This window comes from Chiloscyllium punctatum, chromosome 6, assembly GCF_047496795.1.
Source record: "Chiloscyllium punctatum isolate Juve2018m chromosome 6, sChiPun1.3, whole genome shotgun sequence".
NCBI classification, from domain to species: Eukaryota; Metazoa; Chordata; class Chondrichthyes; order Orectolobiformes; family Hemiscylliidae; genus Chiloscyllium; species Chiloscyllium punctatum.
This window is the reverse complement of record NC_092744.1, coordinates 15,494,403-15,508,301: the sequence shown is the minus strand read 5'-3', so window position 1 is coordinate 15,508,301 and position 13,899 is coordinate 15,494,403. Positions and strand designations below refer to the sequence as shown.

The 13,899-nt window shown below is 43.5% G+C and overlaps 1 protein-coding gene across 4 annotated transcripts in view; it reads right to left on the bottom strand.

The window, feature by feature from the left end:
- LOC140478741 (mediator of RNA polymerase II transcription subunit 12-like protein) overlaps positions 1–13,899 on the bottom strand; it is a 609,926-nt gene that overhangs the window by 86,895 nt on the left and 509,132 nt on the right. For 3 of the 4 annotated variants that reach the window (XM_072572053.1, XM_072572054.1, XM_072572055.1), the window contains exons 33-36: positions 13,751–13,840; positions 11,109–11,218; positions 10,324–10,459; positions 687–848 (exon numbers count right to left, since the gene is read on the bottom strand). In XM_072572053.1, coding sequence (XP_072428154.1) covers positions 687–848; positions 10,324–10,459; positions 11,109–11,218; positions 13,751–13,840 — 498 coding nt within the window. Of the gene's footprint in view, positions 1–682; positions 849–10,323; positions 10,460–11,108; positions 11,219–13,750; positions 13,841–13,899 lie in introns of all 4 variants that reach the window. The other variant, XM_072572057.1, reaches the window with a different exon arrangement.

Sequence of the window (13,899 nt, the reverse complement as noted above, 5' to 3'; positions counted from 1 at the left end):
CGTTAATTACCATCCCTAATTAAATGTCAACCACATTGCTGTGGGTCTGGAGTCACATCTAGGCCAGACCAGGTAAGGATGGCAGTTTCCTTCTCTAAAGGACATTCGTGAACAAGATGGGTGTTTAGCCGGATTCAATGTCATTAGATGAATAATTCCAGATTTTTAATGAATTCCAATTCCATCATCTGCTGTGGCTTGATTTGAATCTGGCTCCCCCCAAACATTACATGGGTCCCTGGATTAACAGAAAGTAAGAACTGCAGATGCTGGAGATCAGAGTTGAAAAGTGTGGCACTGGAAAAGCGCAGCAGGCCAGGAAGCATCCGAGGAGCAGGAGAGTTGACGTTTCAGAATTCCTGATGAAGGGCTTACATCCGAAACGTTAACTCTCCTGCTTCTCAGACACTGCCTGACCCTGCTGTGCTTTTCCAGCGCCACACTTTTTGTCCTTGGATTAACAGTCCAGCAATAATACCACTAAGGCCCCACACATGCAGTACTTTCACATCATGACTGTTTTATACCAACACCATTCAGATGGGGTGGTTCTTAAATATTACTCCATTGGAAGAGATGTTCTTCAGTGAAAATGATGAGAGAACCAATGCCTTAAGAAAATGCAAGAAACAGTAGCATAACTTTGAAACAAGCTGACAGCTTCACTCTGGTCACACAATACCTGCCTGTTTTTTGTCAATAGAATCAAATCCTGCAATTTTGTTGCCTTTTGTGTCAATCAACGATCCCATTGGCTCACAAGTAATGACGTCACAGGTTTGCTTTGGTAGCGGCAGTAGCTGACGTACTTTGTCGATGCTCTCGGAATGTTTGTCACCAAGTTCTTTCTGACAGAAAAAGAAATCAAAATAGAGACAATCGTGTTAAATCCCATACACCAATCCACTGGAAAAGATACTTCATAGAACTAATAGTGAAGGGGGCAGCTGGTTCAACAGTGTCGCTACTCTCTGTGGACAAAGCTACAATTGAAGAAAAAAAAATTATTAGAAATTCTCCATCTTAACCTGGCGTCCACACCACACCCCGTTTAAAGTTATGGACTGAGCAGTTATATGAAGTGAGACATATGAATTGCATCCTACTTATGATGGCTTCTAGTTCTCACAGGGTGATGAGCTAATATCAGGATATCACTTTTGGGAGACCTTGGATCTCTTAAGGTAGACTTAGCCCTTACTGTAAACTTTCAGGACAGCAAGATTGAGAGATGGGAATGAAGATTCAAACATGGCGTTTGAAACCAAACTGAAGGCAACAGAACATTCTGGTAAGCATTCACATTCTTCACTGCCATAACAACTTTATGCTTCCGCATTCAGCACACATCACAGTCAGGTTAGCTTGAAGATTCTGCCTTCAGTGGGAGAGGTTGTCAGTCGAACTGAATGCTGAGTGAAAAACAGAACAGGGTGGAAAGATGACGTTTTTACCTGGGCTGCAGGTCAACACCCATGGGTTGGTTTCTGAACATCAGTGAATGCAAAGAAGTGAGATAATTCTCAAACCACAAGCAAGATAATTCACCAACACAGAACAGCAAAGCATGCTTTTTATCTGATAACTTCCAATAAGTCAAACTCATTGAAATTAGTGAGCTTCAATCATAACAGTTTCTCTGTGGTCATGGTACGACAGATTATTTTGGGACAGATTATTTTGCGTTGTTGTGCTAAGCTGCTCTCTCACAAACATACTGTAGTCTGGAGGCCTAGATAATCATGGTTAAAGCTCCAAACTTCGTTTCATCAAGTGGCTGGCCAGGGAGGCTTCCCGTGCTCACTACTTGCCATTGGTATGTGTTAGGACGATCGGAGGTTGACAATTAACCTGCTTGATCATGTTGTGAACACTCCTTCATTGGGCATGAAGTCCTGGAGCTGGACTTGAATCTGGGTCTTCTAGCTCAGAGGGAGGCTCTCTATGTACTGTGCCCCAGGGATGTGCTCTTTCCTGTGTGCTTTCACTACTTTATCAAATAAAGCAGCTTATTGATTCATACCAGAGCTCGTGCAAATTTTATTGGACAGACTGAAGGAGCACATAACAACAAAGATAGGAATACAGACCACTGGCGCGTATTGTGGTAAAGACCTGGGTTACGCTAATAAATTGATGGCAGGCAGAGTGAGTAGACTCCCATAAAACTAAGAGACACAAATTGCTTGTGGAAGTGACTGACAATACAGAATGTTGTGTGCCTGCATAGTGACAATCTTACAGCTACAGAACCTGATCCCTGAATTTTTTTTACATGATCCACAGAGGACGGTGCAGCATAAACTCCTTCATCAATCTTCCTCTAGTCCTCTCTGGTCTTTTGCTTCTCACCGGTCAGTCATGGGTCCGTTCAGCTCATGAGCTATGGACAGCAGTGCTACCAAATTGACAGAAAAGTTGTTGAAGTGAAAAGACCCTCCACATTTATGTCCTTACAAAAATACACCTTGGCTAAACGTAATTTGTGATGCCCTAAATACATAACACACTTAATGGGAATAAGATCCAAACATGCCAGACATTCCTGGCAGGTCAGGCAGCGCTAATGGAGTGGAAAAGTTGCTCAAAGCGACCTGAAACATGAACCATGGCTCTGCTGAGTGAAAGGCTCATTGAGACTGCCGAACTCTGCTGCATTCCCATGGAAACTCTCAGACCAGTCACAGTCTAACTGCTTGGTCTGAGAAATAAAATGGACAGTTGAGAGTTTTCGGGGCAACTCCACACCAGTGACCGCCCCCCCCAAAAAAGAAATCAGCAAGTTCTCCTCATGTTGTAGAAACTGATGCTCTTTTTTTTGAGTCGGCTTCTTATGTCTAAGTCTTGAAACATACAGATGACAAGCTTTGCCTTCTTCTCTCCTGTTAGTAATGTTTAGTGAAGCCAATGTAGTTAACTCAGCCACATTAGGGAGATTTAAACAATCCTTGGATAAGCACATGGATGACGATGGGGGTAGTGTAGGTGGATGGGCTTAGACTTGTTCACAGGTCGGCGCAACATCGAGGGCTGAAGGGCCTGTTCTATGTTGTATTGTTCTTTGTTCTAAACTTTGATAAAACACCTTTATGCTTGCAGACAGTTACATGGAAGAAGTCCTTCCAGACTATGCAGCAAGACTCCGGTACCAGAGAAGGAATCAGTAGCAGCTGAGGTGTAAATCTATTACACATTCCCTCAGCTCAATGGCTTATCAGAGTGTTACCAAGAGAAAGAACAGCACATACACTTCTAACTGCAGTGGTTCCATTATGCAACTGTTTAAAATATGCAACTGAAGAAAAGTTAAAAGGTCAAGGTAGAAAAACTGGAAACTACTGGGCTGTACACTTGGGTCTTGCAGCCAAACACACATCTGGAAGAGCCATACCCAGACAATGCATGTTTATGCGGCGACAATTAGATCAGGTATCATGGAGCCGTCCAAAATGCTTTCAATGCTAATCTCCAACTGGTGTCCAATACACCTCTAAACGTTCCTCTCTTAAATTTGGCTGGAGTACGGTGCATTTCTCGTGCCAATTTTGTGGAATGCTTGTCCTTATTGGAAAGTCCACCCATGTTGGCCGACTACTTTACATTCAGTAAGTTAACATCGACTTAAAATTGAAGGCTTTCATGCTCCTCATATCTGGGTTGGATTAGTCATCTGACTTCAGAAGTCAAAGGGTGAAGTTCAGTAATGGATTGAAATGATGGCACGTTTTCCTGACGGAATTGATAACAGCAATGCCAGGGGTCGTGTTCAACGTAATGGGAGGGCCCAGAGGATTGGAAAATAATGCATATTGGTCCATGTGCTGGCCCCTTATGATTGGCCGGGGGTGGGCGTGGGAGCAGGGGGCAACGGGGTGGAGGGTAAGGATGAGGGGATGGGGGCTGGGGGAGGTGGATTCTCAAAGGAGAGGACCTAGCTTCCTGATTATGACGTCATTAGACTCCAAGAAATGCCTGTCCAATTTGAAATACCATGTGAACAAATAGCTAAGAAGCAAAAGGTAAATAGAAAGATAATTATTTGGAATATCTTGTTGTTTTCGTTTTGACAGCTGTTCTGATCTTGTTTGGAGAGGGTAATGCAGTCTTGAAATTGCAATTATCTACTTAAAGAATGAAGCCACAAGACTGTAGAGTTAAAGACACAGGAGTATTTATGATCTAGGATTGAGTCTGTGATTAAGAAAGCGAATGCAATGTTGTCTCTTATCTCAAGAGGGTTGGAATATAAAAGCAGAGATGTACTACTAAGACTTTATAAAGCTCTGGTTAGGCCCCATTTGGAGTACTGTGTCCAGTTTTGGTCCCCACACCTCAGGAAGGACATACTGGCACTGGAACGTGTCCAGCGGAGATTCACACGGATGATCCCTGGAATGACAGGTCTAGCATATGAGGAACGGCTGAGGATACTGGGGTTGTATTCGTTGGAGTTTAGAAGATTAAGGGGAGATCTAATAGAGACGTACAAAATAATACATGGCTTTGAAAAGGTGGATGCTAGAAAATTGTTTCTGTTAGGCGAGGAGACTAGGACCCGTGGACACAGCCTTAGAATTAGAGGGGGTCATTTCAGAACGGAAATGCGGAGACATTTCTTCAGCCAGAGAGTGGTGGGCCTGTGGAATTCATTGCCACGGAGTGCAGTGGAAGCCGGGACGCTAAATGTCTTCAAGGCCGAGATTGATAGGTTCTTGTTGTCTAGAGGAATTAAGGGTTACGGGGAGAACGCTGGCAAGTGGAGCTGAAATGCGCATCAGCCATGATTGAATGGCGGAGTGGACTCGATGGGCCGAATGGCCTTACTTCCACTCCTATGTCTTATGGTCTTATGGTCTAAACAATGCAAATATTCCAGATTGAGGTGCAATCGCAGAAGGTGTAACACCTCCCTGTTTATTTCCTCCCTCCTCCCTATCCAAGGCCCTGACACACTGTCCCAGGTGATTTACCTGCACTTCACTCAATTCAGTCTACTGTATTTGCTGCTCACAATGTGGTCTCATCTGCACTGGGGAAACATGACGCAGACTGGGTGACTGCTCCACAGGACACCTTTGCTCTGTCCGCAACAATGAACCCTGAGCTTCCAGGTGCCTACCACTTCAACATCCCACCATGCCCCATGGCCAACATCTTTGTCTTGGGCTTGCTGCAGTGCTTCAGCAAAGCTGGAAAAACACCATCTCGTTCTCAGCTTGAGAACCTTACAGCCTTCTGGACTCATTATGGAGCTCAATTATTTTAGGGCCTGAGCACCTTCTCCCATGTCCATACCCCAACCCCCAGACACCAGGCCTTGTTGTCACATGGGCTACTACCACAAACAACCCATTGTCAGCCAGTAATGATTCCGATTAATGGTGGCATGATGGCTCAGTGGTTGGCACTGTTGCCTCACAGTGCCAGCCACTCGGCTTTGGTTCCAGCCTCAGGCGACTGTGTGGAGATTGCACAATTTCCCTGTATCTGTGTGGGTTTCCTCTGGGTGCTCTGATTTCCCTCCCACAATGTGCAGGCTAAATGGATCGGCCATGTTAAATAGCCCATAGTGTGCCATCTGGGTGGACAGTCATGGGAAATACAGGGTTACAGGGATAGGGCAGTGAGTGGAGCTGGGTGGGATGCTCTTCGGAGGGTCAGTGCCGAACCTCCTGTTTCTGTATTGTAGGGATTCTATGATTAACTGCTATTCGCTCTCCCATGCTGACTTTTATCCACTTCTTTGTCTACCCAACTGTTTCTCTCTCTCTCTTCACCTATAGTTTTCTCCAGCCCCCTCCACCCCTTCTTTAGTATAAATACCAATCTTTTCCGAGCTACAATCAGTTCTGAAGAAGGGTCACTGGACCCGAAATGTTAACTCTGCTTTCTCCCCAAAGATCCTGCCAGACCTGTTGTCTTTATCAAGCGATTCTCTTCTTGTTTCTGATTTCCAGCATCTGCAGTTCTTTGGGGCTTTCTTTTTCCATATAGTACTAATGCATAGCCTGACACGTTGCTAACACATACAGAACTCAGACACAGAAGAGTATAACACATTAATACTTGGTGTATTTGCATAAAGTTCTGGTCTGTATTCCACTTAACACAAGCATCCACAGCTTTATTTTAAATATCTCCACTGAAAATGCAGAGGAAGGTATCTCACGTGTCTTGACAGTCAGTCAAAAGCAGAGGCTAGGAATGCGCTACTTGCTTTACTGTGGAGATCAATGTATAAAAATCCTTTCTAAATTCAATCCAATATCATGAATTTAAATGTATTTTTACTAAAGCTTACAGCCCCCATATCTTCTCTGTATACCAGACAACCATCTATGGCACGCAAATAGCTCTGGGGACTACTTAAGTTGTATGAAGCATGCACGGTATTGCTGGAACTTAACACAGCTGTTTCCTCTCTCTTAGTTTCATTTGCACCATCTTGAAATCACACAATCCCTAGAGTGTGGAAAGAGGCCATTTGGCCCATTGAGTCTGCACTGACCCTGCAAGAAGAATTCCACCCACTTTCAGCCCCACACTTATCCTAGTCACCCCACATTTCCCATGACTAATCCACCTAGCCTGCACATCGCTGGACACTATGGGCAATTTAGCATAGTCAATCCACTTAATCTTTGGACTGTGGGCGGCACAGTGGTTAGCACTGCTGCCTCACAGCGTCAGAGACCCGTGTTCAATTCCCGCCTCAGGCGACTGACTGTGTGGAGCTTGCACATTCTCCCCGTGTCTGCATGGGTTTCCTCTGGATGCTCTTGTTTCCTCCCACAGTCACAAAGATGTGCAGGTCAGGTGAATTGGCCATGCTAAATTGCCTTTAGTGTTAGGTAAAGGGGTAAATGTAGGAATGGGTCTGGGTGGGTTGTGCTTCGGAGGGTCGGTGTGGACTTGTCGGGCTGAAGGGCCTGTTTCCACACTGTAAGTAATCTAATCTAAAGAAAAACCAGAGACACCAATGCAGATACCAGGAGAAAGTACAAACTCCACACAGACAGTCGCCCAAGGCTGGAATTGAACCCAGGTCCCTGGTGCTGAGAGGCAGCAGTGCCAACCACTGAGCCACCGTGTCACCCATGTTACGGGACACATTGGAACTCCATTTTAAAATAAGCATTTCTGTTACTGGTGACTGATGTGAGAGAGCTGATTTGACCCACTTTGTGTGACCTGCCTACAGACACACGCTGGCCCACACAGCCAATGGTCATGTCCCATGAGTGAATAAAAATGACACGCTATACTACGGCTTGCAATGAACATGCATCTGGGCAAACAAGACACTGAGAAATGTCACTGGAGCAATTAGAAGTAAGTGGAGAGATGGAGACACATGAAAGACGAAAGGATGTAGATTCCCTCTTTGCTGCTGGTGCCAATAACTCTCTTCTTGTGTTGTATGGCGCTGCTCATTCCCTGCAGGATCTCAGCTGCCAGGTTTTGCCAGCTGAGTGGAGAGAATGGTACTGGCATCAAATGATGCCTGAAATTGGGAAGCAATGGCCTAGTGGTATTATCGCTAGGCTATTAATCCAGAGACCCGGGTAACGTCCCAGGTACCAGGGTTCAAACCCTGTCACAGCAGATGGTGTAATTTGAGCTCAGTAATATCTGGAAGTAAGAGTCTAATGCTGACTGCAAATCTATTGTTGATTGTTGGAAAAAGCCATCTGGTTCACCAATGCCCTTTAGGGGAGGAAACTGCCATCCTTATCTGGCCTGGCCTTCATGTGACTCCAGACCCACAGCAATGTGGTTGACTCTCATCTGCCCTCTGGGCAATAAATGATGGCTTGGTTAGTATTGCCCTCATCCCATGAATGAAAATAAAATTAGCCATTGGGACTGAACTATATACCTTCAAGCAAAAAACAACTTTTCCATTTTAACCTTCTATTCTCAAAATGAAAACTACGATCTATGTGTGCAATACTCTGGAAGTCACTGCAACTTCTCAGAGATCAGGAGATTTAAGTTTAACATTGGCTGAATGCTGCCAATATGAAATCAAGAATGGATGGTATAAGGAGGAGTAAAGGGACAGGGCTGAGGGAAGACAGCGCAAATTCTGGCTTTGCAAACAATGTGGACACGGACATAGGGGAATTAGCCAGTCCAAGAACACAGTAGCTGCAATGAGTGGGATACTTTGTTCATTTTTCCTTGGCTAATAACCTCTCTGAACAGTTTTATTAGAAAAATGGGTCAAACAAAAAGAAACATCAGGTCCAGCCTAGTGTACCTTCCCTGGATTGCATCCAATGCCACTCGACCTTTCCTTGCATAAGGGGACCAACATTGTTTACAGTGCTCCAGCTGTGATCTTATTACTACTTTGTGTAACTTTAGCAAGACTGAACTATTTTCATGCTCCCTTCCCTTTTGGGGAATATTCTATTTGCCTTCCCTTTGCACCCAGCTACTGGCAAACTTGCAGCATGCCACCATCCGTGACACCTTGCCAAGAATTTGTTACACAAACTCTTAAGGACAGATTCCTATGGCGCCTGACTTGCTCTGAATGCATCATATTCATGAGCCATCCAGGATTGTGGTTTGTGCTTGGAAGTCAAATTGCCTCATGTTCCAATGAGTGCAAGTACAGTATGTACTAGTTAAGTACTTCCTCAAGTGGAGCATGCTGTCAAAAAGACAGCCAAATCTCGCTTAGTGAACCTTCTCCCTTCCTCAAATGTCACTATACAGGCAGAAGAATGCAGGAAAGGAACAGATCACATAGCCTAGGCTAGCACTTCTACAAAAAAAAACATTGGCTCGGCCAACATTTATTGTCCACCGCAGAGGGCAGTCAACCACATTGCTGTGGGTCTGGAGTCACATGTAGGCCAGGCCAGAACAGGTAAGGATGGCCGTTTCCTTCCCAAAAGAGCATTAGTGAAGCAGATGGGTGTTTTCCTGATAATCGACATCATTAGACTCTTTTTACTATAGAATTTCACCATCTGCCACGGTGGGATTCGAACCTGGGTCCCCGGAACACTATCTGGGTCTCCATAGTTACAGTCCAGTGATAATACCACTAGTCTATCACCTCCCCCATATGGAAAGCACATTTATTTTAATGGTAACCAACAGTGATTGGCTGTGATTAGCAAGTATTTCATTCCAGATACTTACTGAATTCAGATTTCACCATCTGCCATGGCTGGATTCAAACCCACATCTCCAGAATATGGATTTCTGGGTTACTAATACAGTGACATAACCACTACACCACCACTTTTTACATGGTTAAGATAGCGTGATATAATTCGCCAACACAGCTGCAGGTCTGCACCATGAAGTATCACATTTATGCCACCAGTCAGTCGGAAGCTAAGGATGTCAAAATTTGGTTTGTTCATATTCAGTCAAGAACTAAAAGGAAATGTTATGGTTCTCTGAAGTGCTAGAATGCAGAATACAAATTGGTAACCCAATGAAGGGCAAATTGAAATAGTGCATAAAAGTTGTACTGACATTCACTAAATGGGCTGAGTGAGTTTAAGATTGCTTAATTTTTTGACCAGAAGCCTTCATATATATAAAAAATATAGATAGGATCCTGATTTAGAAATGTCTGAGTTACAAATGCTCATTCTTAAAAAGCGATCCCATACAGGGGTGTAATTTTATGATCTGACATATGAATGTTTTATTGTACTTACAAATTTAATCCTGTGTACAAATCGACTTGTGAATGGACTCAAGGATAGAACCTGCTTGCACTCTGGGGTCTGTCTGTTTACACATCATGCACCAGCTGTATTTAAACGCCATTAAAGTATTATAACAATCATTTCACACGACATTCCCCACCCCGGGTTGTTGGAAATATATGAGCACCTGCTGATCAACCTCCCTCAGCAACGATAAGCAACATCTGACTGATGCAAAGACTTCTGGTAATTAGACTTCCTGGTCTTCTGAGGACACTCACCTTAGCAGCAGAATGTTTCACAATGGATTCCACGGCAGGATGTTCTTAACTTTATTGTGAAAACTACCAAGATATTGGGGGTGGTGGTTTAGCAGAAAAGGTGTGTAAATTGTTATACGTAACATTGAATATCAAGTCATCCAGTAAAGAGTGATGGAAACCTTTGAAATTAGATAACCCAAAGTATTAAACGTAACACAAGAACCCAGCTATTCTGATGGATCATCGATGATCTGAAATGGTAAGTTGGTTTCTCATTATACACATACTGCCTGTTCTTGTGAGTATCTCAGCATTTTCTGATTTTGTTTCCGATTTCTAACATTTTGGTTTGCGGGTTAAGAATTGTGTGTCTGACTCACCTTTAATTTTTTCACTAGGTTCATGTAGGCGCGCTTGTTTTCTTCAGATCCTCCCTGGGAGGTACTGGATAGATCTGACGCCAAGCTCCCATTGATCAAAACCCCTAACATGTCCAGCACGGTGGTGAAGAGTTCACTGGGAAAGACAATGAGGAAAGTCAACGCCCAACTTTAACTGGACTGCACCTACAATAGAAACTAGGTAATCCTTACAGAGCATTAGACAAAAGCTCACATGCATTAGTCCACTTGATGGAAGAACTGACAGTGCCTTTGGATTTTGGATTTTGTTCACTGTCATCGATGATACACGCCAACATAAGCTGGGAATGTAGGACTTGAAACACAAATAGATCATCCATAGAATGATGGAGCAGATTCGAGGTAACGAATGGCCCACTTTTGCTTATAATTTGTGTCTTTGTGGGCCTAATTTCTAGGACTCGCACAATACCTCACAATGAAGTGAAACAGGTGGAATCGGAGAGGGGAAAGCAAAGAGAAAAACAGAAATATGTGAAAGAGCTGAAACACCTGAGCCAAAGATTGGAAAACATGATGTTAGTCAATCAGAACCTCGGCTCATTTCAACAAAGCTATGCCACGTCCACTAATTTATTCAGGTTGAGAAGCCAATGAAGGTGTGAGCATATAAAAAAGCTTATCAAAACTTTTAGTGTTTGAATCAGCTGTGCAATCAATCTCATGGCTGTTCAAAAAAATTAAAGTTCTGATAAGTTATTTAATACAATCTTTTGATTCATTATGAATAAAAAAGAAATTACTTGTTAGTCTGCACATCGACAGTTCCTGAGGTAATTATCTGAAGTAGCAGTAGAGCCCAGTCTGTGGTCCACTGGGTACTGCGCTGGACAGTGTCAAACATCCCACCAACCTAGAAAGACACATCCAAACAGTTATCCCCACAAGAATGATACATTGTTTACAATTAAATAGTATGACAATAAAGGCTATTTATTGTACAAATGGTAATATTTTCCAAAGTGAAGAGCTAGCTGAGCAGACCAAGTCAGATCTTTATAACAGTTTTGAATGTTTGCTCAGAATGTTGAATCAGCAGAATAGGGTAGAGAAATTCTCTCAACATCTCATAACATTCAATACAGAGCATTGTTTCTTCTCCCACATTCACCAGGATCAGTGCTTGTAAACAAAGAACCACAGAAGCATAGAACCAAAGAATCTCTATGGTCTGGAAGGAGGCCATTCAGCCCATTGAGTCTACACTGACCCTCAGAAGAACATCCCACCCAGAACCAACCCCTCCCCTATCCATATGTCCCATGGCTAATCCACCTTGGTTACACATTACTGGACAATGGGCAAGTCCTTCAGGGAAGGAAACTGCCAACCTTCCCTTCTCTGGCCAACAATTCCAGACTCCAGACCCACAATTCTCAACTCTTAGCTGCCCTCTAGACAATTAGGAATGAGCAAAAATTCTGGTCCAGCCAGTGATGACCTCATCCCGTGAATTAATAATAATTTACCATGGCCAATCCACCTAACCTGCACATCTTTGGACAGTGGGAGGGAACTGGAGCACCCAGAGGGAGCCCACACAGACACGGGAAGAATGTGCAAACTCCACACAGACAGTCGTCCGAGGCTGGAACTGAGCCTCCTTGCCTCCAGAATCATCGCTTCCATCTATGCCATCCAACGTCCTTGGGCCAGATATAATCATCTACATACTTCACCACAGCCCCACATTCAAGAAGACCACCCCAAGTCGCTCAATCCAATTTCTTTCAAACCCCTTTCCAACAGTGGCCTGAGAGAGAAAGAGAGAGAGAGACTGGGCTATTAGTGCCAGTTTACAAGCTTGCTTCACATTGTCACCTGTCCCGTAACTCCAGCAACAGAGATAATGATGGGTCAAAACAGAGACCCCCTTAATGTCAGCAGAAGAACTTTTCCTTTTGGAGAGACTGATATCAGGGAACATTGTTTAAAATGCACACTTCTGAAGCCATGGAAAGCCCGGTTTTACAACATTTAAATGAAACTCACTTTATATCAGTCATAACATTGGGTACTCAGGCTGGTTGCATTTATGCCCTGATTTCACAGCACTGCTACAAGGAACTTTTCGAAAGATGTGGTTTAGAATTACATTTGTGCCCACCGTTATGCTCACAGTCGCCAAAGCCCAGCAACCACACAGTTTTAACCATTTCTATTGACCATTCAAAAGACATTACTGCCTCTAGAAGCACTCAAAAAACAAAATCTTTCCCCACCCCCACCATATAGTGACAAAAATTGATCATGAAGTTTGCGTCTGATATCATCATGTCATCTTGATTAAAAATAGTGCTCGTTTTCCTGCCCAAGATTAAAACCATATGCAAGAACATCACAGGAGCAGAAGGATTCCATTCAATTCCTCAAGCAAGTTTAAGACAAATCTTGGGCATCGAGGCCATCTTCCCACACTGCCTCTATAACACACTAAAGGAGGAAGAAAGAACCATCTGATGAAAAGGCAGTGTCTCAAAAGCTAGTGCTTCCAAATAAACCTGCTGGATTTTAACCTGGTGTTGTGCGATTTTTTTACTTTGTCAATATCCCTCGATTTTCTTTAATGTCCAAATATTTGTCACTTTCAGATTTGAATCCATTTAACAGCTAAACATTCACAACTCCCTATGAAAGAACCTGCCAACTTTCATAGCAGTCTGCAATGATGTAACCTTGATCCTGAAACTCTGAGCTCTTGCTGTAGACATCGGCTTGGGGCAAGAGTTTCCCAGAACCAAACCGGACAAGCCGTAAATGTTTTCAGTGAGATTACCTATCATTCATCTGATCTACAGAGAACATTGGCCCATTCTGCTTAATCTCTCACACCATGGAACAATCCAATGGATCATAAAGCACATTCTAAGGATACTAAAACCCATATATCTATAACAACTCTTCATTTTTTTTATTTTACCCCAAATCGTTTGCTGTCCGAGAGAATGCTTACCTTCTTAATGGCTTGCAACTTTACAAACTGTTAACAGTGCTGCTTTCTTGACTTTACAAGGCTGCTGCATAATTGGGTAATCTCTCCCACTACAGCTCTGTAAAGGCACCCACTACAGCTCTGTAAGGTAATTGACATTCACAGCTCAGGTTCACTGGTGTCTTGAACAAGGGCAATGCTGACATTAAAGATGACAGTACATCCTTCTGCCAAGCCCTCAAAGATGCCAGAAACGATCACACTCTACACCCTCCAGAGTGGCAGAATAGACATGGGAGAATACACAATTCCACCAACGCTATCCATTGTGGGGCCAAGATGCCCAGGGGTTATTAAATGCTTTCCTGCGCTTCCTCACTTTGAGGAAGGGCCTCTCAAATTTTTATTTTACAAAACCAAATATTTCTGAAGCGAGCCATGCCACTGTCTCACCAGATTCAAACGCAGCTGCAGAGCTTCGTGCATCATCTGTCGGGCTTTTATGTCATCCTGGTAACGTTCTTCCCGCCAGTTACTCAAAATCTGGGAAGATTGCATGGAAGAGCAGGTTTTAATAATTACAAAAAATATTTTAAAAATAT